The sequence below is a fragment of the Lycium barbarum genome, chromosome 4, assembly GCF_019175385.1.
Source record: "Lycium barbarum isolate Lr01 chromosome 4, ASM1917538v2, whole genome shotgun sequence".
Classification (NCBI taxonomy): domain Eukaryota; kingdom Viridiplantae; phylum Streptophyta; class Magnoliopsida; order Solanales; family Solanaceae; genus Lycium; species Lycium barbarum.
The window spans coordinates 142,285,691-142,312,253 of NC_083340.1; the positions used below are offsets into that span (position 1 = coordinate 142,285,691).

At 33.1% G+C, this 26,563-nt stretch overlaps 4 protein-coding genes across 9 annotated transcripts; 2 read left to right on the top strand and 2 right to left on the bottom strand.

Annotated features, from left to right (window-relative positions):
• The first annotated feature begins 3,555 nt into the window (after window positions 1-3,555).
• LOC132636736 (terpene synthase 17-like) lies at window positions 3,556-14,076 on the top strand. The gene is given in 9 exon segments (XM_060353740.1): window positions 3,556-3,940; window positions 7,685-7,828; window positions 7,917-8,196; window positions 9,683-10,055; window positions 10,641-10,859; window positions 11,002-11,140; window positions 12,371-12,619; window positions 13,555-13,618; window positions 13,621-14,076. Coding segments are annotated over 8 exon segments (1,659 nt in total). The 5' UTR covers window positions 3,556-3,940; window positions 7,685-7,717; the 3' UTR covers window positions 13,845-14,076.
• A 2,232-nt stretch (window positions 14,077-16,308) lies between these two features.
• LOC132636739 (early nodulin-93-like) lies at window positions 16,309-17,265 on the top strand. The gene is made up of 3 exons (XM_060353749.1): window positions 16,309-16,468; window positions 16,568-16,629; window positions 16,906-17,265. Exons 1-3 carry the CDS (start codon window positions 16,399-16,401, stop codon window positions 17,059-17,061), a joined length of 288 nt encoding a protein of 95 aa, XP_060209732.1. The 5' UTR covers window positions 16,309-16,398; the 3' UTR covers window positions 17,062-17,265.
• A 17-nt stretch (window positions 17,266-17,282) lies between these two features.
• On the bottom strand, window positions 17,283-20,097 carry LOC132636737 (pentatricopeptide repeat-containing protein At1g08070, chloroplastic-like). The gene has a single exon (XM_060353741.1). It carries the CDS (start codon window positions 19,745-19,747, stop codon window positions 17,549-17,551), a length of 2,199 nt encoding a protein of 732 aa, XP_060209724.1. The 5' UTR covers window positions 19,748-20,097; the 3' UTR covers window positions 17,283-17,548.
• Window positions 20,098-20,359: 262 nt separating this feature from the next.
• On the bottom strand, window positions 20,360-26,405 carry LOC132636738 (uncharacterized). 6 transcript variants are annotated; one of them, XM_060353745.1, is made up of 9 exons: window positions 26,269-26,405; window positions 24,344-24,456; window positions 24,122-24,250; window positions 23,200-23,315; window positions 22,668-22,749; window positions 22,314-22,373; window positions 22,119-22,226; window positions 21,798-21,843; window positions 20,360-21,024 (listed from the first exon to the last, which is right to left on the bottom strand). In XM_060353745.1, the coding sequence occupies exons 2-9, from the start codon at window positions 24,443-24,445 to the stop codon at window positions 20,816-20,818; spliced, it is 852 nt and encodes a 283-aa protein (XP_060209728.1). In that variant the 5' UTR covers window positions 24,446-24,456; window positions 26,269-26,405; the 3' UTR covers window positions 20,360-20,815. The 6 variants fall into 6 exon arrangements, with proteins under 6 accessions (XP_060209728.1, XP_060209727.1, XP_060209729.1 ...); XM_060353744.1 differs by having other exon boundaries at window positions 24,344-24,461; XM_060353746.1 differs by having other exon boundaries at window positions 24,344-24,478; window positions 26,269-26,370.
• Between the last annotated feature and the right edge of the window lie 158 nt (window positions 26,406-26,563).

Genomic DNA, 26,563 nt, shown 5'->3' on the forward strand with positions numbered 1-26,563 from the left:
CACTTTAATTTGTATTTAAAATATCTTTGTTTATGCAAGTGTACACACTATAAACGTGTGTTTCTCAAGTGACATATACAAGAGTTGAATTTAAATATCATTACAAATAATTAGGCCATCTAATTTATTTATCTTGGCCAAACTAATAATCACACAACAGAGTAAAAGAATACGACAAAAGGTGCTCTTTGTTTGTGTGGATGGCAGAGTCGTGACTCGTGAGGAAGAGAAGCAAAGAGATGAGTGACTACTTTCTCTTTTTTTTTTCGAGGGGAAAAAGTTTTCTGAAAATAGATCTTTTTTGTTGGCTCAATATTCTTGTTTTTTTTTTCTTCTTGGTGTATTTATTCCATTCATTTCTTTTCTTTGTCGTGTCACTAGCGTGCCGTAAGTGAATTTTTGTGTTCGACGATGATGGTTGAAGACTTTGAAGGCGCTTGTGAATGGCAGTCTGGTGTGCAAAGTATCTCGTGTTAGCAGAGTTCGGGAAAGAGCCACACGCCTTACGAATGAAGCGTATAATAATTAGGTTCAATTGAATTTAGCGCCATCAAGGCAAAATAATTTTTTTTTAAATAAAAAATCAAAAGTCATCCAACTCTATAGAGACTGGATGTTCTTTTATTTCATGGCACAAATATTACAAAAGCAGGATATTTGCGTTACAGATCCTTCATGATTGGAATAGACTCCAAGCATCACAATTTACAAGGGTAGGCAAAATAGGAATATATATCTATATGTATATTAAAAATTGTTAAAATTACGAGAAGTAGTAGATTCTGAATTTATAGATATAAAAGTGTAAATTTTCAATCTGACTCTAATTGAAGATCCAATATAACTGATAGCAATGCATATGTCCTTTGAACTCGATATTATGAGGTGTAGAGTCAATTCCACAAACGGTCATTGGACTTGTAGGAATGTCCCCCTAAAGTAATTTTTGATTTTTTTTTGGACAATAAGGTCATTAAATTATGTCCATGTTTCCAAAAAAAAAAAAGTAAAACCATCCATTTTTTGACATAAAAACCCTTTAACTCATTTTTTAATTATAAAACCCATTTGAATATTTCTATTTTACTTTCAAAATGTGAAATATTAATTTGAATAAAAATTTCAGAATATTGCAAAATTATATCTCAATGGACAATAAGAGGATACAGTTGAATGGTAATAGAACTGAGCACGTAGCTTAACTATAGGTTTTTTAACTGATTTTAAACTATTCTCCCTGATATATAAAATTTTCAATAATAAAAGAAAATATTTAGTATTTTTATTTTCTTGGAGCTAAACTTGTAATATTTTAATTTTATTTAAGTTTTATAAATATGTGGATTACAATTAATGTAAACATTTTATATATTTAGAAAGCATATATACAACTAATTATAAAAGTGTTTTCATTTTTGCGACGTCGTTATCCAACATGATTTTTTTCTTGAGAAAATCTATCCAAATATTCTACCAATAAACCAATCTCTCTCTCTCTCTCTCTCTCTCTCTCTCTCTCTCTCTCTCTCTCTCTCTCTCTGTATATATATATATATATATATATATATCTACCGAAAATAATATCTACATGCATCATGGATTTATATAACGTCTCATGTGTTTCAATTATGTCCAAGCAGTTCTATTCAGTAAAATATTTAACTTCCGACTTTGAACAATAGAAAAATATCAAAATAGTTCAAAAGATGTTGATATAACAAAGAAAATCAACTTATAGCATACTTAAAGTTTGAACGATTATAATGTTTTATTCTTATAGCTTGAAATATTATTTGAATATTTCTATTTATTATTAAAACTTGAACAAGAATTTTGGAAGTATCTAAAAATTGTGCCTAGGTAATGGGTTTTATAATTTATATATGGATTAAGGGATTTTATGTCTAAAAAGTAGTTAATTTACTTTATTGGAAACAAGGACATAGTTTAATGACCTTATTGTCCAAAAAAATTCAAAAGTTACTTTAGTAGAACTTTTCTATAAGTTCAATGACCATTTGAGGAATTAACTCTAAGGTGTAAGGTGAGAATCTGTTTGCAATTTTCTATTATTCGACATATTTTCTGATAGCATGTGATTATGGCGAGTGTATGATTTGCATTGCGCAAAAATATTTCTTCTCATTTTTATTACTTCGCCTATTCTGTAATTTTGTGTTATGTTATGTTAAAATTATCATTTAACCAAAAAAAAAAAGGCTAATTTTTTTCTTTCGATCCGTAAAATTTAATATATTCTGAAATTTTTTTGACAGCTGAAATAAATGTTTTGAGGGGAAAAAAAACTAAGACATGATCGGAGTGTTATTTGGAACAATTTCTCTTATTAATGGCTTAAGAATACGGTAATCCGACAAATAAATACTTCAAACTTTTATCGAAAATTTAAAGCAAAAAATAGTGAAATCCTTGTAACAAGCAATCCATTTTATAATTAGTCAAAGTTTTTTATTTCGCTTACCTAAAACCCAATCATGCATAACTTCAAGAAAATAAGGCAAAGTAAAAGAATTTAAACTATGCTCCATTTTATCTATTAATCATTAAGTGCGTTTATTTTTCTTATGTTATAACCACTTAATGAGTCTGGATAGATATAAATGAATAAGATTTGTAACAAAATCTTAATATCATTAAGATACTATTTTAAGATTTGCACAAAAATGGTAGTTCACCAATTCCATCCATTTATCTTTACCGTCATGGTCCACCATTATCAACTACCGCCATTTCCTCCTACCATTATCAAATACGTGCCACCACCCACCACCACTAACCACCATCCTCAACCACAACCACCATCACACTACCAATCGCTATATAATTAGTTGTCACCACCACTAGCCACCATTGACAATCATCACCCCAACCATCAATCATTATCATTAGTCTCCACGTTATATATCGTAAACTGCCGTCATTGTAGACACGTGATTTTTGACCCTCCCCAGGGTGTTTCACATTTTAGTATCTAAATATTTCTTTTAATTTTAGCTTTGATGAGTCGATTTTACTCTCTATTTTTTATTTAGTAGGTTTATTTGCGGAACTCAAAAGAACAAAAATATTCACTATTTTTAGAGTACAAATTTAGTGTTTTAAAAGAAAGAAAATGTCCAAAAATATGTTTTATTTGTTTTTAGTTTAACTTCCAAGTTAAAAGTTGTTAAATATAGAGTAACTACATAGTTTAACCTTACCATATTTAATTTAATAGGAGTAGTATATTTTATGTTCTCACTTGTTAATTATATGTCATTTCACACACTTGCATATCACACAATTGCGTATACACACATACGAGTGGATAAAAGAAACAGGGTGGGAACCACTCAATTTTAATAGCTCACCTACATACACATACCACATGCACCCTTTTTATATATATTTTCTCTTAAAATAACAACCAAAGAACAAAAAAACAAATATTCCATTTACATTATAAAAATCCATCTGCACTATTTCAAAGTCTATAGACCCAAAAACCTTTTCTATCATTTTTCACACACTACATATACATATTATATAATTGGACATAACCCTTAAAAAAAGGCGGACACACTACACCTAGACCTTAAAAAACTACACTCAGCCGCCACTTTCATTTACTACTACTAAAAAATGCAACGGTAAAATCTCTCTCATATTAATGCACTCTTTTCCTCTTTAACTCTTTTGGCTGTTCATGAGTAGTTTATTATAATACTCCCTCCGAGGTTTTTTCCTCAGCAGATACGATTGAATTAGCTTTGGACTACGGGAAAGCTAGATAGCGGGGATGAAAGGTTTGCGAGGGCTTCAGGTGAGGGGGGGAGAATAGATCTGTATTTCTTGAAATTAGGAAAAAAGTCTCTGACAAGTGTGATCTTTCTCGGTCAACTGGAAATTGTAGAACTGTAGCTGCTCTCGAAATCGGTCGGTAGGTTCTTCCTCTATTTCAAGAGTTCTAGTACTTGCATTGTGATCCGTCCAAAAAAAAATTGTCCTCTTTTGACTTGGCACAAAGTTTAAAAAATAAAGAAATATTTTTAAAATGTGTGGTTCAAAACAAGCCTTAGATATTTGTGCAGCTATAAACCATCTCATAAAGTTAAATTATTTCTAAATATAGAAAGAGGACAATCTTTTTGGGATAGAAGGAGTACTTTTTTGTTTAATTTCATTAGTCTTTTGTTTGCTCTAGAATTAGTATTTGGTTTTACTTATTTTTTTCCTTTCGTGAATCCAAGATATATGGGTGGATTTGTTTATTTTATGTTTAGTTCATTACTGAAGTGATATCTTATTTCTTGGATATGTCTTCTTCTATCAATGGGTAAATTTATGAAGTTGGTGAAAAAATGACTTAACATTGATGGAGGTATTGCTGAAGAATGAGGCTATGTGGAATTTTAGTTTTAAAAAAAAAAAAAAAAATTGTTGAGGGTGGGCTTGCCATTGACGTTTTTTTTTTTTTTTGTTCTCTTCTTTTCCTTTTCAGTTTTATCTTGCTTGGTGTCTAAATAAATTAATTGCACTCATTTGTGTAATAATATGGATTAGAGATTTAATTATGAACTAAAAAGAAGTTTGAATCAGGTAAATGAAATGGAAAACAATATGGATTTTGGCGTCTGGGATAACAAGGAAGAGGATTTTTTTTTTTAAGCTTTATTGATTTAGAGCACTGTGGCATTTAAAAGAATAATAAAAGTTTTTACTAATTCACCTTTTCTTTTAAGATGGGTCTTGAATATATAAGCATGTGGAAGTAAGCCCGTTAACCGGTTGAAACCGGATCGGACAGGCAACCGGTTAGAAAACCAACTGATTTCTGGTCAAAAAATCGGAACCGACCATTAGTTACCGATTAACCGGTTCCAGTTAACCGGTTTCAAAATTGGAAACCGGAACCGGCCGGTTTTAAACATAAAAAAAAATCTTTTTTTTTTAATTTTTTATATAGTATATGTATATTATAGTATTTCTTAGTATATTGTAGGTATATTTATATATGTTATATAAGTTTATAACTAAAGTTTATATATTTACTAGCTAACAACATATATGAATATATATATATATATATATATATTAAGTTATAACTTTCTATTTATAACTAAGTATATTTATACTAGATATACCTAAAATATACTTATAATATAAATATACTTAAGTTATAAAATAGAAAGTTATAAACTTAGAAGAAACTTAACTTATTTGCTTAACTACTTATATATATATATATATATATTATAACTTAAGTTATTTTCCAAATATATAAATTTCTATTTTTTAATTTAAGTAGATGTATATTATAAGTATATTTTAGATATATTCCTAACTTAATATAAGTAAAAATATGAACACGAGTAAATAGAAGAAAGCTCAATGAGCCATATATTTTATTCATTCATGGATAACATTTATTTGCAAGTTGTAGTTTTTTTTTAACTTGCAAATAATACATGAGTTGCAAAAAAGTAGTACAAAGAATAAAATCAAACAGTGTCAATCATTTGGCTAATATCCGCAATATTATATTCGGTCATTGAGATATCTTTAAAGTTTTTCATTTGGTCTATTCCACTTGGTATCAGATCTTCAATCTCTTCCTCTTCGCCTTCCACCACTTCTGAGTTTTGGTTGTGTCGTTCCGATCTAATCCAATCGCGAATGCAGACTAGTACTTCCAAGCTAAATTCAGATAATGACTCGCTCATAAAAGTCATGTGAACCATCCCGTTCCTTGACACTCTAATAATAATTGTGTTGACCATGTGGACAGACTCATTCCTTGGTTAAATGCATATAATCAAAGAAAGGTCATGTGGACCATCCCGTTCCTTGACACCCTAATAATAATTATGTTGACCATGTGGATAGACTCGTTCCTTGGTTAAATGCATATAATTAAAGAAAAGTCATGTCGGCTACCTTTCTCCTTGACACTCTAATAAATAATTAATAAAAGACCTTGTATGCAGGCACGCTCCTAAGTTTAAACAATATAGATGCGTTTTATCAGAGAATTAATTATAACCAAGTATAAACCGATAAAAGTGACCGTGCTAGAACCACAGGATTCGGAGAATGCCTAACACCTTCTCCCCGGTCAACAAAATTCCTTACCTGGTCTTTTGTTTTCGTAGACCAAAAAAATAAAGAGTCATTTTCTTTTGATTAGGGATTCAATAAGGTGACTTGGAACACCAGAACTCAATTCCAAGTGACGATTCTGTAAATAAATAATCCCTATTCAAAACCGTCACTTCAAATGGAAAAACCCTTAAATAAATAAAAAACTTGTGCGTTTATTGCGCGGGGCCCAAAAAGGGGTGTGACAGTCATTATTCACTACCACCATTAGTTATCACTGTCATTCCCCACAACTATCCACCGTCACCACCATCAACCTCTATGCCAACCACCATCACCATTAGCTACTACCCACCCACCATTATACTATTCAACATCATCCCCAGTCGACATTCACAACCAAGATCAGGACCTTGATTCCGGTAATTAGATTCCAACCTTTAATTCTTAACTATGATCACGTGTCTCTCATCCAAATAGGAATTTGAAGGAATGGAGATGAGAAATGAAAAGGATCCCTATCCATGAAATGATATATCAAAGGTATCATGCATCCATAAAACTCTAAATCAACACCAGTACTTCCTCCACCTTTTCTAAAGCATTATAAATAGGAATCAAGTCATGCTTCAGTGTATTGGTACGTTAAAGAAATATTTACTTTGCAACTTGGCAGTACTAGAGCCAAGATCAATTTAAGGTATGCCCTATTTTTTTTATTTTTTTTTTGATTGAGATCAATTCATGTAACCGTTTAGTTTTGCAGAGAATTAGCTTAATTTATAGGTGGGGTACTATTTATTTTTCTTCATAAAATGTTACTAGAGGGTAAGTATGGAGTCTGTTCAAAATTCCATATATAGAGAAAAATATATAGGGGATAATCCTATTAATTAGTCAATGACCCTAGGCAGGCGATTTCTAGATCATCTAAAAAAGAGTTAATGGAACTTTTGAGGGTTGCTGACCAGAGGCGTATCTAAGCATAGAAGGTTGGGGTTCGATTGAACCTCAAACTTTCGGTGCGGAGTCTAAATTTATATGTAAAAAATTATTAAAATTACAATAAATAGTAGATATGAACCCCTAACTTTAAAAATATAATGGGTTCAATGCTAAAAATCTTAATATTGAACTCATAAAATTTAAATCCTGGATCCGCCTCTGATGCTGACCACAGTAGCGGAGGGAGAATATTAGTTAAGGTTCGGACGAAATCAATAACTTTTGTTTAGATTTTGTATTTGTATTAAAAAAATTACTCCATAAATATGTATAAATATTTTAATTATCACTACAAAAAATGGGTAATTTGTGGAGGTTGAAAGTTGCAATTCGAAGAACTTTTAGCTTCCGCTAGTTGCTAAAAGAGGCTAAAACCTCCGTGAATTGCAACTTTCGACCTCCACAAATTACCTTTTTTTTTTTTAGTGTACGTACCTAGTACTATGATGATTATGAGTTCAATGGCAAGTTTAGAATCCATAAACTTTAAATTTTGGCTGCCCATAACTTCGTCGTTTGAGTTCATTATCGCACTAACTCATATTTGTTCAAATTTTGGTTCATTTCCTTTACCAAACAGTTTTGTAACTCCTTTGAGAGGAGAAGCTGAAAAATGGAGTTGTGCACACAAAATACTGCGGCTGATGAGGTTATTACACGTCGTTCAGGCAAGCATCATCCTACTGTTTGGGGAGACCATTTTCTTGTGTATGCTAATCTTCCGGTAAATAAATATTTTTATACCATCAATATACAGAACAAATTCATATATAATTTTTGAATATAGAATATAGTAACGTATTGCCAAATAGGGAGCCAATAAGGGGGAAGAGAAGCAGCATGAAGACCTAAAACAAGAAGTGAGAAAGATGCTAGAGATGGCTCCTTCAAAATCTTTGCAAAATCTTGATCTGATCAACACAATCCAATGTCTTGGCGTAGCTTATCAGTTTGAACGTGAGATTGATGAATCATTGAGTTACATGTACACCCGTTATGAAGAATGGATTGGTGAAGTTGATGGAAGTGACCTACATGCTATTGCTCTATGCTTTCGATTACTCAGGCAACAAGGTTATTATGCCTCATGTGGTAAGTATAGACGTCCATTAAGGGATGACAAAATTAGTCCATGAAAATGTGATCTGTCTAATCCGTTGAAATTTTTAATGACTCGCTCATTTATTAATCTAACTCATGATTTGGACACGCCCAATACAGTCGATCTAAAAGTTGAGCTGATTTTGGCTTATATATAAGGGAAAGGACACTGTGTGTCCACTCAGACAAACTAATTCCACATTTAACCACTGTTTGGGCTTAATCGCACTAGGTGTCCGGTCGGCCCAAATTAATGCCAAAAAATGGCCGGTCGACCCAAAATAATGCCAAGGCTGGCCGGCTCAACAACCCGGGCACTTTAAAAAAAAAACAAAATTGTGGCGACTTACATCGCCACTAAAGGGCTTCTACAACATATATACATATGTTGGGATTACATATACACTTTATATACAAGAATTATACAGTTTATATACATATGCTAGAATTAATCCTACATTTATTATACATAAATTATACGTTAATTATACATTTATTATACAATAATGATATGATATTTTTTTTTACATATACAATAGTGATACATATTATATACCACAATGATACGGTTTCTATAATACATTTTTTATACGTATGGTACACTTTATATACAAGACTGATACAGTTTATATATACATGCTGGAATTATATATACACTTTCTATGCAAAAATGATACATATTATATACAAAAATGATACAATTTTCTATTCTATACAAGGCAGTTGCACTGTGCTGATACACATTATATACACAACTGATACAAATTATATATAAAAATGATACATACCTTAGTGATTCATATTTTATACAGTTTCTATACATTACAGATAGGTACTGATACATATTTTATACACAAATGACACATATTATATATAAAAAATGCCTCAAACATTTTTGTGTTTGGATTTTTATTTGAAAATTATCTTATTTAAATTTTGGCTAATGGATGGGATTTGTTTAATTGCTATACTTTGGGTTTGGGAAAATTTAAGTTAGAGGGTGGGATTATTTATGGCCGACCAGTCATATATGTCCTTTTCCCTATATATAAACCAAATTAGCTCGTAAGAAATCTTATAAAAATATATATATATATATATATATATATATATATATATATATATATATATATATATATATATATATATATATGTGTGTAAACAATATTTAATATTATAAAAAGATAATATGTGTATCTCTACAATGCTCAGACACTACTTTGAAGATAATAGCTATGTTGCTCGGACTCACCAAAAATATTATCGCACTCATGTCGGATCCTCAAAAAATGAATTATTTTTTAAGGATTCAACATTGCATTTTTGAAGAGTCCGAGCAACATATGATAATAGGAAGTAAATGTCAATTTGAAATACGATCTAAAGCTTTAAATCCACCACAATTATTCAAACTTGTTTGCTCATCGATCCAGAACTTTTTTTTTCCTTGCTCTCTTATGGATAATATTTGAAGCAGATGCTTTTAGGAAGTTCACTGACGACCAAGGAAACTTCAACAAAGAATTGGTTAAAGACGTGCATGGAATGTTGAGCTTATATGAGGCAGCACAATTCAGGGTACACGGCGAAGAAATTCTGGATGAAGCACTGAATTTCACCATCACTCAGTTAAAAGTAATTTTGCCTAAATTGAGCAACTCCCTTGCACAACAAGTCAGTAACGCACTGAAGTTTCCAATTAAAGATGGTATGGTGAGGGTAGAAACAAGGAAATACGTATCATTTTACCAAGAAAATGAATCACACAATGAAGTGTTACTAAACTTTGCCAAACTGGACTTTAACATCTTGCAAAGGTTGCATAAAAAGGAGCTATGTGATATCACAAGGTAACTGAATTCACCTATATAATACACTTTAACATTACAACACCAAAGTTCAAATATTGAACTTCTGTAGTTTCCGAAATACTAGTGAATTATTTAAAAAACTTATTTTAGAAGTATATCAAGTTAAATAATGGTTTTTACTCGTAGAGTCGCGCGCATGCATTTAATCTTCACTTCTTTTTTTTTCAAAATAAAACTTATTTTCAAACACAACATTTACTCCCAAATTTATATTATCCTCCAACTTTCTTGATGGAAAATATGCTCTATGTCTACTACGAGAAAATATTTAAGCCACGTAGTCTTTATTTTGAGTTTGTTTCCCCGTTTAGCTCATATTTGTGTATAAACACCTTTTATACATTATTATACACTTTTATACAAGATTGCGTTATGTATAATGCTTCCCCTCAGTATAATGTTGTATAATATTGTATATCGTGGCGTAATATTCTATGTTGGGCTTTTCGAAAATTTCCCCTTAGACGATATTCTTTTCTTTTTTCAATTTAAATCAAACATCGTCCAACGCACGCCTACTCAAGAATATACACACAATTTGTTGTTACGATTTGATAATATTAGGTGGTGGAAAGAACTTGAAATGGTGAAGGGATTACCTTATGCAAGAGACAAATTGGTTGAGTTATACTTCTGGAGTTTAGGTGTCTACTTTGAACCTCAGTACGGAGTTGCGAGGAAAATATTAACAGAAGTTTTATGCTTCATTTCTATTTTGGATGACACATATGATATCTATGGAACACTGGATGAACTTACTCTCCTCACAGAGGCAATTGAAAGGTAATTCTTTCTTCTTCTCTTTTTGGTCATATTGATAGCTTACAACATTTTTATATTTCAGAATTTAAAAGAAAATTTTATAATTGCTCTTTTACACAGTAAAGTACAATTTGACTGAATTTTATGTTTGTCATATATGTAGGTGGAATGTTGATGCTTCAGAACAGTTACCACCATATCTGAAGATTATTTACCGTGGTCTTCTAGATGTTTACAATGAAGTTGAGAAAGAGTTGGCACAAGAAAACAAGTCATTTCTAGTCGACTATTCCATAACTGAGGTACGTATAAATAAAGTAGGAAACAATTACTTGAATTGAGAATGCCACAATTCCTAAGAACAGAATGAAACAAGAGGAGATAATAGATTAGGATAAAGAGGAAAAAGAAAATTACAGCCAAATACCATACGGCTATCTAGTTTACAATAGGTGCACAATGCATAGATAGTCTATAGTTTACACTAAATATACATATCTATACATATACGACTATACATACTTATACACTACCTATACAATCGAAGTGTATAGGCAGTGTCTACTTCGATCATCTAGCTTAGAAAATATGTACACATTGTATAAATAGTGTATAGTTTATACTAAATATACATATAATATACATACCTATAAATATAATATACATATATACCTATACATACTTATGCACCACCTATTCATCTGAAGTGCATAGATAGTGTATACTTCGACCATGTTTGATAAACTAAATGGTCAAAGGGTATATTTACGTAAGTATCCCAACATTCAATGTAATGAATCTACAATCCAATGTCACAGTGTTATATACGGTGTTTCTAACCTCTGCTAACTCCCTAACGAACTCCACATGTTTTTTTACGGGCAATTCACAGGAATGCCCTTATTTTGGGGTGGTCTTTAATTTTTGCCCATTAAATTGGTGGTTTTTAAAAAAAAAATCCCTTCGTTAGAACCTCTTGGTTTTGGGTTGGAACCCCCGTTCAGTAAAAAAATAAAATAAAAATTCGCACGGCAGAATTTTGCATGATTCGGGCAGAGTTTCAATTTTGGGCTTCAGAATTTTGCCTTGCGAAATTTCTTCTTCTTTTTTTTTTTTTTTTTTTTACTGAGCTGCGATTTGAACCCAGAACCTCGGAGTATTAGGCGAAGGACAAAACTTAAAAACCAACAACTAACCTACCCACGGGCTGATCTAGAAGCCCAATTACAGGTTAACGTGAATCGAGTAATATTTACCCAACATACTGTATATATATTAAAAATTCTACCACATATTTATAAATATTTGTTTATAAATCCAGCTTGAGGTCATTGTAGGAACCCATAAACATTAAATCTAGATACGCCTCCGATTAGCGACCTAATTGCTTTAGCTAATTACTAGTATACCTGTGTACGCTACACATCATGTTATTCCTATTCATCAATCATGTCGCGCCATATAAGCTCATTTCCTTCTAATTTCGGAGAATTATTTAATAGCAGCTTTTACTAATTATTTATTTATTTTAGATGAAAAAGGTGTTGAGGTCTTACTTCCAAGAGGCACAATGGTATCACGGGAAGAAAGTGCCAACAATAGAGCATTATGTGAAGAACGGAATTCCATCAAGCGGTTACCAATTGCTTGCAACTACTTGTTGGTTAGGCATGGGAGAGGTAGCAACAAAGGATGCATTTGATTGGATAGCAACTGAACCTCCGATACTTGTTGCTTCCTGTATCATTGCAAGATTACTCAATGATCTTTTGTCACATGAGGTATATAGTGTATACATATTGTATAATTTTTTGGATTTGATTTATTTGCACTGATAGTTATGTGAAACTGGCGGAGCCAGTGGAGGAACCAAAATTTTCACTTACGGGGTTCAAAATATGAAAAGTTAAACGCACGAACAAGCCAAGGGGATTCAACATCTACTATATATACATAAAAATAAATTTAACATTGTATATATAATATAACTTTTGGTCGGAAGGGTTCGGACGAATCCCCTTGCTCTCACCTGGCTCCGCCCCCGTATGTGAATATTCTCTATGCTAGCAGTGTATATGTTAACCTGTTACAGTATGTTTTTCACTTTATTTTCTAGATTACCGTATATATAGACTTGCTATTAATAGTTACCTGCTGTTGGTCGTTAATTTCTTTGACTTGGTCTTAGATAAGTTGGCATGTGTAGAAACGAGCATATCACCTATACGGGGATGAACCGGGGGCGGATTTAGAGCATGTCGAGGGTGTTCACCCGACATGATGGAAAATATGCTCTATATGTAGGGTAAATTTTCTGTGTTTATGTACATATATTAACTTTTGAACACCCTGAATAAATGCAAAAGGTTAGGTCAAGCGGTCCAGGGTGTTCAAAATTGTCATTGCATCCTAGGTTTGATTCCCATTGACAACATTATTTTTGATATTTAGCTTTTGTTGTTTTTTCAAACCCCCTGACTAAAAATCTTGAATCCGCCACTGGGATGAACCTATCAACCGTACTACACTTTCAGCACACAAAATGAAAGAAATGATTGTTTTAGTGCAATCCTCGAATATATGTTTTTCCCTCCTAAGTTGGACAAAAGTTATTGTACAAGTAGTAGCTCAAGTATTAGGATATATATGATCTCATATACATGAAGTAATTAATTTTGTCTTTTATTTCGTTTGTTTATTTATATTGCGGATGCAGCATGAACAGGAAAGAGGAGATGTAGCTTCTGCTATTGAATGTTATATGAATGAATATGGTGTCACAAAGAAGCACACATAGAGATAAGGAAAATAATAGAGAATCATTGGAAGGATTTGAATCAAGAATACCTCAACCTCACAACCGTTATACCAAGAATCTTGCTCATGACTATAATCAATCAGACAAGAGCGGTGGAGTTCATATATAAAGATGAAGATGCTTATACTTTTTCCAAAAATAACTTGAAAGACGTCATCTCTATGGTGCTAATTGATCCTATTATATAGCTTCAGAACTACAAAAAAAAGGAGGGGGAACAAGGAAAAGAAGAGTCACATTTCTCTAGAATGCGTATATTTGGGATAAGCTAATTAAGGGTTGTTTAGTTACCAATATTACAATAAATAAATAAATATCCCAATGTCAAATTTCGCATTAATAAACAGGCGTTTGGTTCCGATGTTACTCCCTTGTCTATATTTGCTTGTCCTTTATATTAAAAATCGATGTTCGGTTTTATTTGTACAGTTTAGAAACCAAGAGATAATTTACCATTCCATAATTGTTTTATCCTTACTATTAATTATTGGGTTGAAAACTTCAATGAATTGTTAATGACTGCATAACAAATAGTATTGGGTTGAAAACTTCAATGAATTATTAGTGACTGCATAACTTTTAAAGTATGATTAATAGATTTCAATCATTAGATGACAAGATTAAAAAAAAGCGATGTTTGAACAATAATTCCTGCAGAAAAGAGCAATCAACCTAAAGTAATTAGTCATACATGTGCAATGTACGTGCAGAGAGACTAGTTAAAGATGAAATATGGAATTTAAAATTAAACTGCTTATAAATAAAAATATAAGTAACATTTTTTTGAGATAAACTTAAAAAGAAAATATGAAGTACAAATTAAGACCGGGGGAGTAACTTATATTGGTTCATCATTTCGATTCCCATTCTATGTACTTTTTTTTTTTAACAATAAAATAAATAGAGGTTGAAAAATGAATATGCATATTTTATTTAACGATTCTACTTGCCATTAGAAAATGAAGCTACATTTTGGAAGCTTTCATCTATATTTACTGATATAATGATTTGAGCCGTCAAGGCAAATTTGATAGCAAAAAAGGATTGAATGTTCTCTTCAAATAGCAGCTCATGAATGCTACAAGCAGACTTATACTATTTTACAAATATTATAAAATATTGTTTTGAAGTATTTTCATAAAGTAAACATTTAATTTTCAAGAGAAAATTTCCTGAAAAATATTTCTCCTTACCCAACATTATATAATCAAAATTGAGGAAATGATGAGAGTCCTGGATTTTGAACAGGTGTTAAAAGGCTGATAGGCTGAACAGCAAGGCCGGCTCAAGGCCAAAGCCACTAAGGCAATGGCTTTTGGGCCCCCATTTTTTTGGGCCCCATTTTTTATTAAGTTTTATAGTTAATTTGCTTTAAAAATTATTGTGATTTATATTATTTTTACGTAGTTTCAACTATGTAAATTGTTTTTAAGAAAATTTAAAGATTGTATGTACGAATTCATGATAAAAATAAGGAAGTTTGACTCTCGAAATTCAAATTCTCACATAAATTGAGACAGAGGGAGTACACAATTTTTATATAAAACACGAAGAAGTTTTTAAGTCACGTGATTGATTAGCTATATTGTCACAGTTGATTTTTTTTTAAGAATAAATTGATTTGAAAAAATTGTTAACAACTTTACATTGTTCTTGACGATTATAAAACAGTAATTAATGATTTCGCATCTAAAAAGCTAAAAAGATAGTCTTTAAATAAAAATATATATTACGATCTTTTCTTTAAAAAAAAAAAAAATTAAGACCTCTCCGTGAAGTATATATGACTTTAGGCCTCTAATCTTTTGGCTTAATAGATGACCGGCGTTTTACCCATTGCTTTTGGCTCTTCAAAGTGAGTTTCCAAAACCACTGGGTTCTCTCACCCTCAAAACTATGGGACCATTTTATATCCTTGATCATAGATGCTTGCGTTTGATATGACTGAAGTCATTTTTTTTAATAAAATATTTTTTATGAGATAATTATTTTGATTTAATAGTTGTTTTTAGTGTTTTATTGAAAGGGAGAAATAATGTTTCTCATTTATGATTGAAAGCTGGAGCGAAATTAGGAAGCGTTAGGGATTAATTAAAATCCTATTCATTAGAAAATTATTTATATATATATAAGGTTAAATTATCTTTTATGCATATATAGTTGATGTAGAGTCTTCTTTGGTTGGCTTCTTCGTATGTTTACTTTTTATATTTTAAATTCAATTAATAAAAATTATGGTTCGACCACTAGCTAAAAATCATTTTTCATACAATTTCATTTGTTCCAATTTATGTGACAGGATATGAGGGTCGAACTAGTAAAATGTTTATGTTTTTTGAAATAAAATTAATTCTTAAAACCATAGATCCAGATAATTGAGTCAAGTTCATGTACCGACAAACAAATCTAATAAACCGACCACAACAAAACCTGGTAACATGTGAATAAACTACTACTTATAATACTATATATACTATTAGCAAAACTGAAATATCCCAGTGTGCAATACATAGTACAAGTGTAAAACAAAAACGTAAAACAAAAACAAGTGACTGGGACGTTGGAAATTATCCAAAACCATCAAACTCTTTTGTCCAAACTCCAACTCCTGAAAATTGAAATGCCTATAAATATCCATTCTTACTTCACTCACAAACTCATCAATTCTTGCAAAGCATCATATATTTACTGTCCTATCTTCTTCCTAAGTTAAAATTAAGTATTTTTTGATACAAAACAAAAATGGCAGCAAAGAATGTGAGTTTGGCATCAGTGGACCAAAAATTAGCCATGGCTAAACGTTGCTCTCATGGTACTTTGCCTTTCTTTGCTTGTACCTAAAAAAAACCTTGATTTTTCTATTAACTTGATGATCTGATGAATGTTTTTTAATTGATTGTGTATAATGCAGAAGGAGTAGTTGCAGGAGCAAAAGCAGCAGTTGTTGCATCAGTTGCTACTGCCATTCCAACTGTAAGTTATAACATCTATTTCAATATTTTTCAAGAATTAGGGTGTGCTTTGTACGTTGGCATATTAAAGATTGATAATAACGTCTAAGTGTTATTTAATGTAGTTAGATAAAATTAAGAGTTCAGATAATTTTGAAGGAAAATGACTTTCGCCCAAAAGTAAAGCTTCTTTACGCTTTTGGTGGGAAATGTTTGCCGAACACCAGAAAATAAGTTATTTTTCGTCTTACCAAACACACACAATATTCATGTGTTCTAATGTTGATGAAATATACAGTTTGCTTGTGGGAAGATGGTACCTTGGGCAAGAGCCAATCTCAATCCAACTGCTAAAGCTCTTATTGTCTCCACTGCTGCTGGCATGGCATATTTTATTGTAGCTGACAAGACCATTCTGAAAACAGCTAGGCAAAACTCCTTCAAACAGGGCTAAACTATTTTAGCACTAAGTTTTATCTAATATCAACATTACTGTAATCCCCTAGTTTAAGTACAATTATGGGATTGATAAGAGATCAGTTTAGTAGAAACCTCTATTGATCCCTCGGGGATAGATCACAAAAAAAATGTTTCTGTCTATGTAGTCCCAACATCAACATCTATTGTTGTGAATATAATGAAGTTGGCTTTTCTCAAACAGTGCATTTAGCTTCATGACCATTTCAAGACTACAACATCTTTTTATAAAGCTTACCAACGACTGTTGCAGTGTTTGAATCCATCAAGGGAGTTTACAGAAGAAGTATGTGCAAAATTTATGTCCATCTTAATGATCAACATCTTGGATAAATCAGGAACCTCAAGTTATTTTATCAGCTTATACAAGTATCAGCTTATCGGCTATTATCATTTGATTTCCACAATGAGAGCATTCTGGCAATAAACTGAGCCATCACTCTGCTTTGATCTTTATCAATCCTTCACCAATAGTCCATGCATGAGCAAGAACCGTCCTTGAAATGGTGAAATCGATTTCTATCTCTTGCAATAATCTCCCTATTAAATATCTTCGATATCAGCTTCGTTGCTTCGTGACAATTGCCACACACTCTAAGATTCTTGACAATCCTAAGAGTTGTCCCAGGCTTTGTGCTGATCAATCCAAAGGCAATTGCCAACTTCTCGCTATGTTGACTTAACTTTCCTTCCTTCAACTCTTCATCCATTTCATAATGTACCTCTGATGTATCTGGAACATGGCCAGCCATTTCCAATAGCCTATCAACTTCATCCAACATGTTATAAATCTCGTTACTTTGCGGATGTTTTATATCACTAACAAGAAACTCATGAACTACTCTATCAATCTCAATGGAGGTACAACCAGGAACTTTCTTCATTCCTTGATCATTTAAAAAAGTTCTTACCAATGCTACTTTGTCCCTTTGTCCAGCACCTGCATAGATGTTAGATAAGAGCACATAAGCACCAGGATTCTCAGGTTCCAGTTCAAATAGATTCTTGGCAGCATATTCACCCAACTCAACATTTTTGTGGATTCTACAAGACCCTAGCAACGAACCCCATATTGCACCATCCGGTTTTATCTCCATGCTTTCGATCATGGCCATTGCTTCATCGAATTTTCCTGCTCGTCCTAAAAGGTCAATCATGTATCCATAATGCTGCAATTTTGGTGTGTACTTGTAGGTTTGGATCATGCTATTGAAATATTCGTGACCGAGATCCACTAAACCAGCGTGATTACACGCTGTTAAAACACTAACGAATGTTATATCATCTGGTTTCATTCCTTCCTCTGTCATTTTCCGGAAAAGCTCCAGAGCTTCATATGCATCCCCATGCATTGCTAATCCTGAGATCATCACATTATAAGAAGCTAAAGTTTTAGTTTTCATTCCTTGAAAGACTTGTTTTGCTGCTGTAATAGCTCCACATTTTGCATACATATTTATCAGACTAGTCCATAGAGAAGTGTTTTTCAAGTGTTGATAATGCTTGTCAATATAGGCATGTATCCACTTGCCAAGATCTAGAGCACCTAATTGTGCACAAGCTGGAAGGATGCTCAACAAAGTAACTTCATTAGGATCTATATTTTCATGCTGCATTCGATGAAAAACAGCCAACGCTTCTTTATAATTGCCCGAATGTGTATAACCCCCGATCATAACATTCCACGACACGAGATCTTTCTCCTCTAAACCCTCGAATAACATCCTTGCAGTCTTAACATCGCCACATTTTGCGTACATATCAATAAGTGCATTAACAAGACGAACATTCGAACCAAGACCATGATCATCAATCCACGACCGAACCCAATTCCCCAGTTTAAGTTCACCTGCACGAGCACAAGCAGAGAGAACACTCAACAACGTGCTCACCGAAGGTGTCACATTCACATTTCTCATCTCCTCAAACAACGCTAACGCCTCCTCAAACCGACCCATCTGAGCATACCCTGAAATCATCGCATTCCACGAAACAACATCTCTCTCAGGCATTTGGTCAAACAGTTCACGAGCATCATCGATACAACCCTTCAGCGCATACCCATTGATCAACGCCGTGAAAGACACAGCATCTCTTTGAAAACTTTTATCAAACACTAACCTAGCATCATCCATTTCACCAGTTTGAGCATACATATTAATAAGTGAAGCATGTACATAAACATCATTCATCAACCCAACCTTAAAAACATGTCCATGAATCATTTTCCCCATTTGGGTATCCATTATTTTCACACAACACTTCAAAATAAAAGGAAATGTATAAGAATTCAGTTGATTACCCGAAAAAAGCAATTTTTCATAGAAATCAATAGCTAAATTGGGTGATGAACTTAATGAGTATCCTCTAATTGTCATGTTATACATAACTATATTAGGTTCTTGAGTAGTGTTAAAGATTGACAAAGCATATGACAAGTCACCATTTTGATTAGTGACACAAAATTCAAGTAATTTGGTTAGTGCAAATTGGGTATTGTGTAAACCAAATTTGATGAAGTGTGAATGTACTTGTTTGAGGTCTTTCATGTTTTTGCATTTGGATAAGAGGGAAAAAGAAGGGTGTGTTTGGATGAGTTTGTAAGGGGGATTTGAGTTTGGGAGAAAGTGGAGGATAGTGATAGGTGCAGTTGAGAGATTCATTGTTTTGTGTTTAGTTTGACACAACAAGATAACTTGATATCATTTGGAAAATAGGATAAAGTTCCAATTTTGATAAGCTCAAATGGACAGTTGCTTCAAGACAACAGAAAGCTTATAGTTTTTTTTTTTATTAAGCACCGGGTGTCCGGGTCTCTTTGAGCCCCGACTAATCCCGGGGGTGCACAGGCCCTCGGCAAGGAGTTTCCCGCAAGTGCACCACGCGTAATTCAGGGTTTTACCCCAGTCCGATGGCCCTCAGAAATTGTTTGCACCCAGTGGGTTTCGAACTTGAGACCTTGAAAGGGAGCACCCCAAGGCTCAAGCCAATTACCACCAGGCCAACCCCTGAGGGTTAGAAAGCTTATAGTTTTAACAAACATATCTCTAACCAGGAGCCAGCTTCTCATCACAAGATGAGCAGAAACAGAATACAAAAAAAAACTAGATGATTTCTTCCCATCTGTCCTAGCTTTCGTGGACAGAGTTATCTTGTACCTGTTGTTGGTAAGAGGTGGCAGGTATCCCGTGGAATTAGCCGAGGTGCACGCAAACTAGCCCGAACACCACGGTTATCAGAAAAATAAAATAAACAGAAATAGAAGCCCTAATAAATTTAAGAGAAACAATCAATCATCTCTTATTCACTTTTCAGCATTCCATGATCAAGCCATAATATACATTCAGCAAAAAGGCCAAAGATGTTAAGCAAAAAACACTTCCCTAGCAGAAAACAATATATCCCTAACAAATTCCCTCTTCTTTTCTTGCACCAAAAAGCTGACTCCAAAAGTTCATATTTTCCTAATTAAGGACATACAACAAAAAAATGAAGAAAACACAGCTTGCTCTTGACTCTGTTTCTCATCAAGCTTGACTCTGTTTCTCATCATTCCCAAGATATTTCAGTTGCAGCAGCCATTGACTCATCATCGAATTTCTCACTGTTTCCCAGCACAATCTCAATCTAAAATGAACGAATACGAGATGTAGCATCAGATGTATAGTTTCAAACTTTTCCACGTAGGTACATAATCAATAGACTCTTTTAGAGTCTCTGATATTCATAAACTAGGAAGACTGCAGACATTTCAATTCCTCGGCAAGTCTTTGTAACCATCTAAATCCAAGGTCAGATCCTGCTTTTGCAGCAATTTCAAATTGTTCTCGGGCCAGATCAATCGGATTAAGCTCAGGATCAATTCCATTCCTCTTTGATATTCTGCTTGAGGCCCCCCTCTTCATATAAAATTTTGTTATTGATTCTGGAAGTTCCACACCTGAATGATGCCACATGAAATAAAGAATCTTAATTTGCTGAGAAGAAAAAGTCAATATATACCCAAGCGGGAGCATATCAACATGTCTCTCTACATTGAAAGAATAATCAAGAATTCCTGTGCAATAGTAATAAGTTCATGATACCTTTTCCTCCACTGGTTTGACAAATGTTTTGTGGTGATCATTGATCAGCATCCCCCCCCCCCCCCCCCCTCCCACCCCTTTTTTTATTCTTTTTCAGTTATTCTTCCTACTATTCTGAGCAAGTCATATTTCCCACCAGAATACCGCTCCCAACTATGACATCATGGTCTTTTTCTTTTAACTTCAATTTTTTCTTTGTAAAATTGTATGTCAATCTTATGCCTTTGAAAAAAGTTCGTAAGATATTCCAAAAGTTCGTAAGATATTCCAATCAAGTGTATTGCGTTACTTAAAATTAAGCAGGAACCCCTTTAAGTTAACAATCTTGGTCTTGGTCACTACCCAGTGTAATCCCACAATAGTGGGGTCTGGGGAGGGTAAGATGTACGCAGCCTTACCCCTACCTGGGTAGGGAGGCTGTTTCCGATTGACCCTCGGCACACAGCTAAGTTGATAACGAGAGGGGACAGTCCAACTGTTAGATGTTATATAATCCTTGTAAGAAGAGCAAGGACACACATTTGTTCTTTTTTGAATTGTAAATACGGCTTCCGGCACTGCCTCTGTGCTGATGATATATGCAAATTGTTACCTTTCTCAAAAAAGATAACAAGAGGGAACAATTTACCTGTGAGTAGAAGGGATCCACAAGCTACAGCTGCTCCAGCATGACCCTACATTCACGCAGTGAAAATAAGGTGGGGATAACCCTAGGTAGCTCGACTTATTTGCTAGTAGAACAATGTTCTACAAGATAGAGCCAAATTACACCAATGACAATTCGTTAACACGATATGCTTCTGAAAATGTACAAATCAGGTAAGTTGAAAAATCCAATTTTCCTTTTAAGTTTAATATGAAAATCGTCTTTCACTACAGCATATAATTTGTTATTACATAGTTAGATACTGATTAGTTGCATTCATCAAGCAGTAGAAATGCTCTGTACCTTCTGAGATGCTCTATGGAAGCACCACAATGCAGAGCCAACATCTTTTTTCACGCAATCCCCAGTAAGATACACAGCACCTAAGAGGTAAAGTGCACCTGGATGCAACTGAAAAAACAGAAGGGAATTTTTGCAAAAAATTTAGGGCACTCATGCAAGCAAGAATAACTTCAGCTTTGCTAATAAAATACACACCTGGTCAACAGCCTTCTCCAAGTAGTAAAATGCCTGCTGATCTGATTGCACATACTCATTCTGTGAAGATCATCCATTATATAAAAACAATCAACTTTTGCACAATGTTTCAAGGCAGAATAAGACAGGGGAAACTCAATAAGATAGTCGACTCTGCACTCTTAAACCAATAATCTCCTGACGGACATCATGGACCAAAAACAGATATCTAAACTCAAACTAGTTTTACAAAGGCGTTAAAATTGTTTGTCACTACAGCAAGAAAGATTCTTAACACGATACGAAATCATAGGTGATATAGGATTAGCCATTCTTCTTGACAAAATTAATATGTTCTGATAAAGAAAATCACACCTCAACTCTTAAACGGCAACCTAATTCAAATTGAGCTTCTGGATCACCCATCTCTGCAGCTTCCACCAACAAAGCAGCCCCTCTGTCATTAAAAGTAGGAAGAAATATTAGCTGTGAGTTCTAACAGTGTAATTCATGAAGAAGTGCTGAAAGTATTGCGCAATTTCAATTTAATTACTCCATTAAAAGGTGCTGAAGGTATCATAGAAGTCAAATAATTAACTCCCTCATTTCCAAAGGAAATCAAGAAGTTAGATAGATACATATCATGTAAGTAGTGATCAATCAAACTGAAAAATCAATTATTTTTAATAACTAGAAAATGGTTAAATCAGTTAGGAAACTTTAGAAAACCTCATTCATACACATGATAAGTTCAAGAATATCAAAAGGAAAAGCTTGAAACGTATTAAGTGGAGCATGAAGATCTATTTAGGCTTGCTTAGAAGAATGCAATAATAGCATATGAACGATGATAAGTGTGTGCACTTTGCAGATGCCCAATCTTTACCCCAAATAGACAAAAACTTACACAGCTTTGCATGCCCCAGGGACATGGTACTTGAGATGAAGTTTTGAAAGCCAATATCTCGCATGCGTATTTGAGTTGTCTGCTTCCAGGGCCAACTCAAAATTCTCCTTTGCTGTCTACCACATAAAAACCAATGGAAAAAGAAAATTTGATAAGTCAAAATCAACAAAAGAGAATGTAATAGATGCACTCTACCAGGAAATACATGTGTAAGTATCATTATTAGAAAAACAAACAACATACAAACACTCAAAAGAAATATATTAAACAAAAGAAAGGTACTTCTTAGTAAAAGCTTATTGATTTAACAGAGAAGTAACCATATGAGATGGAAAGAAGCAAACAAAATATACAGTGGTGATATTGTCATAAAGAAAGTCGACTGTAAACAGGAATGCTATTGTAGTTTAGCTACCAGGTCAATACTGGATGCTTCTCAAATATATGTGGAATACCCTCAATCCTTCCTTAAAACAGAAAAAACTAATTGACATGCTCCATTTTCAAACTCAGAAAGCAGCAAAAAGCATAAGTTAGGTGGTGCTTGAGAAAAGAAGGATTTACTCCTAAAAGATCGATAAATCTACTTTAATTGAACCAACTCCCTTTACAACCATTAGCAGCAACTAACTTCCATGATGTATTCAAAAAACCCGGGGCAATCCTAATGATCAATGAGCTACCTTGGGCATGTTGCTATCTCCTAAATAGACATACAGCAAGGATAACACTCTATTCTAAGAACATAAATATGAGAATGATAACAATTCTCTGGTGGTAACAGCACAACACCCAAGATAAACGGAGATACTAGCAAGCAGTGACAGAGGTTAAAAACACACACATAGACACATTAATTTCCTTTGAAGAACCATAAATAAAAGAAGATTAACTGTATCATGCTGTTTGCTACTAAACGTACCTTAAGTGAAGGAATGAGACGTTTGTCATTCATCTCACAGTAATCAATTACTCTATCAACTTCCTGCAGAGCATTCCACCCTTTAGCTATGAACTCCATTGCCTTCTTATTTCTTCTGTGCATTCCTCTCTATCACAGACGCAAAAATTAGCACTAAAAGAAACTAGAAAGCATATCACTACTATCCCAGAATTGGATTGTATCAGAATTTGAAAATTTTACCTCTGAATGAAACTGGAAAGGATGACGACAGAGCTGTTTAGTGACAGCTGGATGATAACTAAGCTGTTTAGACACAGCCTTTAGAAGGGATGATCTGAACATTATCTTCCTGCCTGCACTAAGAACCACAAGAATCTTCTCGGTGTCAAATCATCGAAGAAAGTCCTAAAGCAAAAACCTAAGAATCACCATTAAGGGAGATATCTAGAGATATAATGTTAGTCTAACATGAATAAACAAATAAAATTTGTCTATAACAATATGAATGCACATTAACAATATATATGAGGGAGAATGTATAACCAGAAGGGAGAGAGATGCCAGATTTATTTCATTCACAACCATGCGACAAAATATGAAATCATCTTCCTGCATGCATCAAACAACCAGAAGGATCTTCTCCAATGCCTAGTCTTGGAAGAAAGTACTAAAGCTTAAAAAAAACAGTATCTCTATTAAGTGAGGCACCCAAATACATTTCTAGTCTAACATGAATATTATAGATAGAATGTCATGAAAAAAATATGGATATACATTAAAGCCTTAAAGGTCAGGAGATCTTTTTTCTTTTTCTTTTTTTCCATTTTTTGGGGGAATGAGTAATTAAGAGGGGGTAAATGCTAGGGTGCGTTTATATTCGAACAAACGAAAAGAAGACAAATAACAATGTAATTTCACCAAGGGTTCCACATCCCGATATATACAAATGACGACCCCTCAAATGCTCCTTGTCTTTTCATCTTTAGCAATGGCTTCCCATCATTATAGCATTATAGTAACAGTCAACTCCTTATGTTCCAACAAATGAATAATCTCAGACCACCAAAATTGGATAAAATCACCTAATCTGTTAAAAGCTTTCAACAAAGTAACAAGGTGGAGCTTCCAAAAACTGAGTTTGCATATGAGTGTTTGTAAGAAATGTTTGTTTGAACTGTTTTGGCCACCAAAAAAAAAAAAAGATACTCCCTCCGTCCCAATTTAAGTGTATTAGTATGATTAGGCACGCAGTTTAAAAAATAAAGAGAAACTTTTGAATGTTATGGTCCTAAATTAAAGATACGTATAATGTACGAAAACATCGTTTGAATCTTGGGATTATAAACTTGTCATGTAGGGTGTTTGAATTGCCAACTTACTAAATATAGAAAGAGGCACTCTTTCTGGGACATACTAAAAAGGAAAGTAAGACACTTAAATTGAAACCACGGGAAGTAGTTTGTAATTTTTTCTTTTTTGAAGATTTACATACTCAGTTTCTCAAATCCTTCAAAAACTCAAGAATTAGCTCTTAGAAACATTAAAACAAACACCTTATATCTAATACATGAATATACCCTATCTAAATTGTTTTTTTAAAACACAAAAGTTATAATTCATTTCTAATAAAAGCCATAACTTATAGAAGTCCATAAAAACATTATAATTCACACCAAGAAACAAATGGGCAATACCATCAACATTAAATTTGTATAGAAATAGATAAGGTAGTACAAACCCAAACCAAAAAAAAAAAAAAAAAGACCTTTTATAGGGATAATTTCAATAATATACAATCCAACATAAAATCTTATATCCACATAGCCATATTTTTAATTTACATCCGCATAGCCAATTGTTTTTTGGGGAACAGCGTTTAAACACACGATATACAATATTATACACTTACGGTAGACAATGTATCAACCTCGTATAAAAATAAAAGGGTCATTTTGGGTAAAATTAGAAATATGGGCCATTTGGGGTAAATATTTTCTGGAAATAGACAGAGTGTTATTTGAAAGGAAAAGACAAAATTTAGAAGGATGAGTTAACGGAGTTGTAGAAAGCGATATTTACAGTAGCATCAATCAATACCAATTTGTAGTTTTCAATATTATTATCAATTGTTTGAATAATTTTGAGGAAAAAGTTGAAATCTTTACCTTTTTTAGCACCTGAAATTTGGTCAAATTGCGAAAAGGAGTGAAGTACCCTTCCCTTTCGAGCTCTGTTTTACAAATTGGCACTGATTTTCTCCTGTCTTTTATTATGCAAGAATTTAGTTTTGCAGCTATGTATTGTACTCACTATATTACTCACTCAGTCTTAATTTAATTTAAGTGTTTTATTTTCTTTTTTTAATATATTCAGGAAGAATAACTCTTTTTATTTTTAGAAAATCTACGTGACAAGTTTATAATCACAAGATTTAAATGACATTTTAGTTTATTATAAACA

Bases quoted from the DNA above. Each gene is read 5' to 3' on its own strand.
- LOC132636739 (XM_060353749.1), top strand. From the start codon at position 16,399: ATGGCAGCAAAGAATGTGAGTTTGGCATCAGTGGACCAAAAATTAGCC. The intron at 16,469-16,567 runs GTACTTTGCCTT...TGTATAATGCAG, and splicing joins GGCTAAACGTTGCTCTCATG to AAGGAGTAGTTGCAGGAGCA. The intron at 16,630-16,905 runs GTAAGTTATAAC...TGAAATATACAG, and splicing joins TTGCTACTGCCATTCCAACT to TTTGCTTGTGGGAAGATGGT.
- LOC132636738 (XM_060353743.1), bottom strand. From the start codon at position 25,083: ATGAAAAGACAAGGAGCATTTGAGGGGTCGTCATTTGTATATATCGGG. The intron at 22,374-22,667 runs GTGTGATTTTCT...TGATCTTCACAG, and splicing joins GTTGCCGTTTAAGAGTTGAG to AATGAGTATGTGCAATCAGA. The intron at 22,227-22,313 runs GTGTGTATTTTA...CTGTTTTTTCAG, and splicing joins TGGAGAAGGCTGTTGACCAG to TTGCATCCAGGTGCACTTTA.
- LOC132636737 (XM_060353741.1), bottom strand. From the start codon at position 19,747: ATGAATCTCTCAACTGCACCTATCACTATCCTCCACTTTCTCCCAAAC.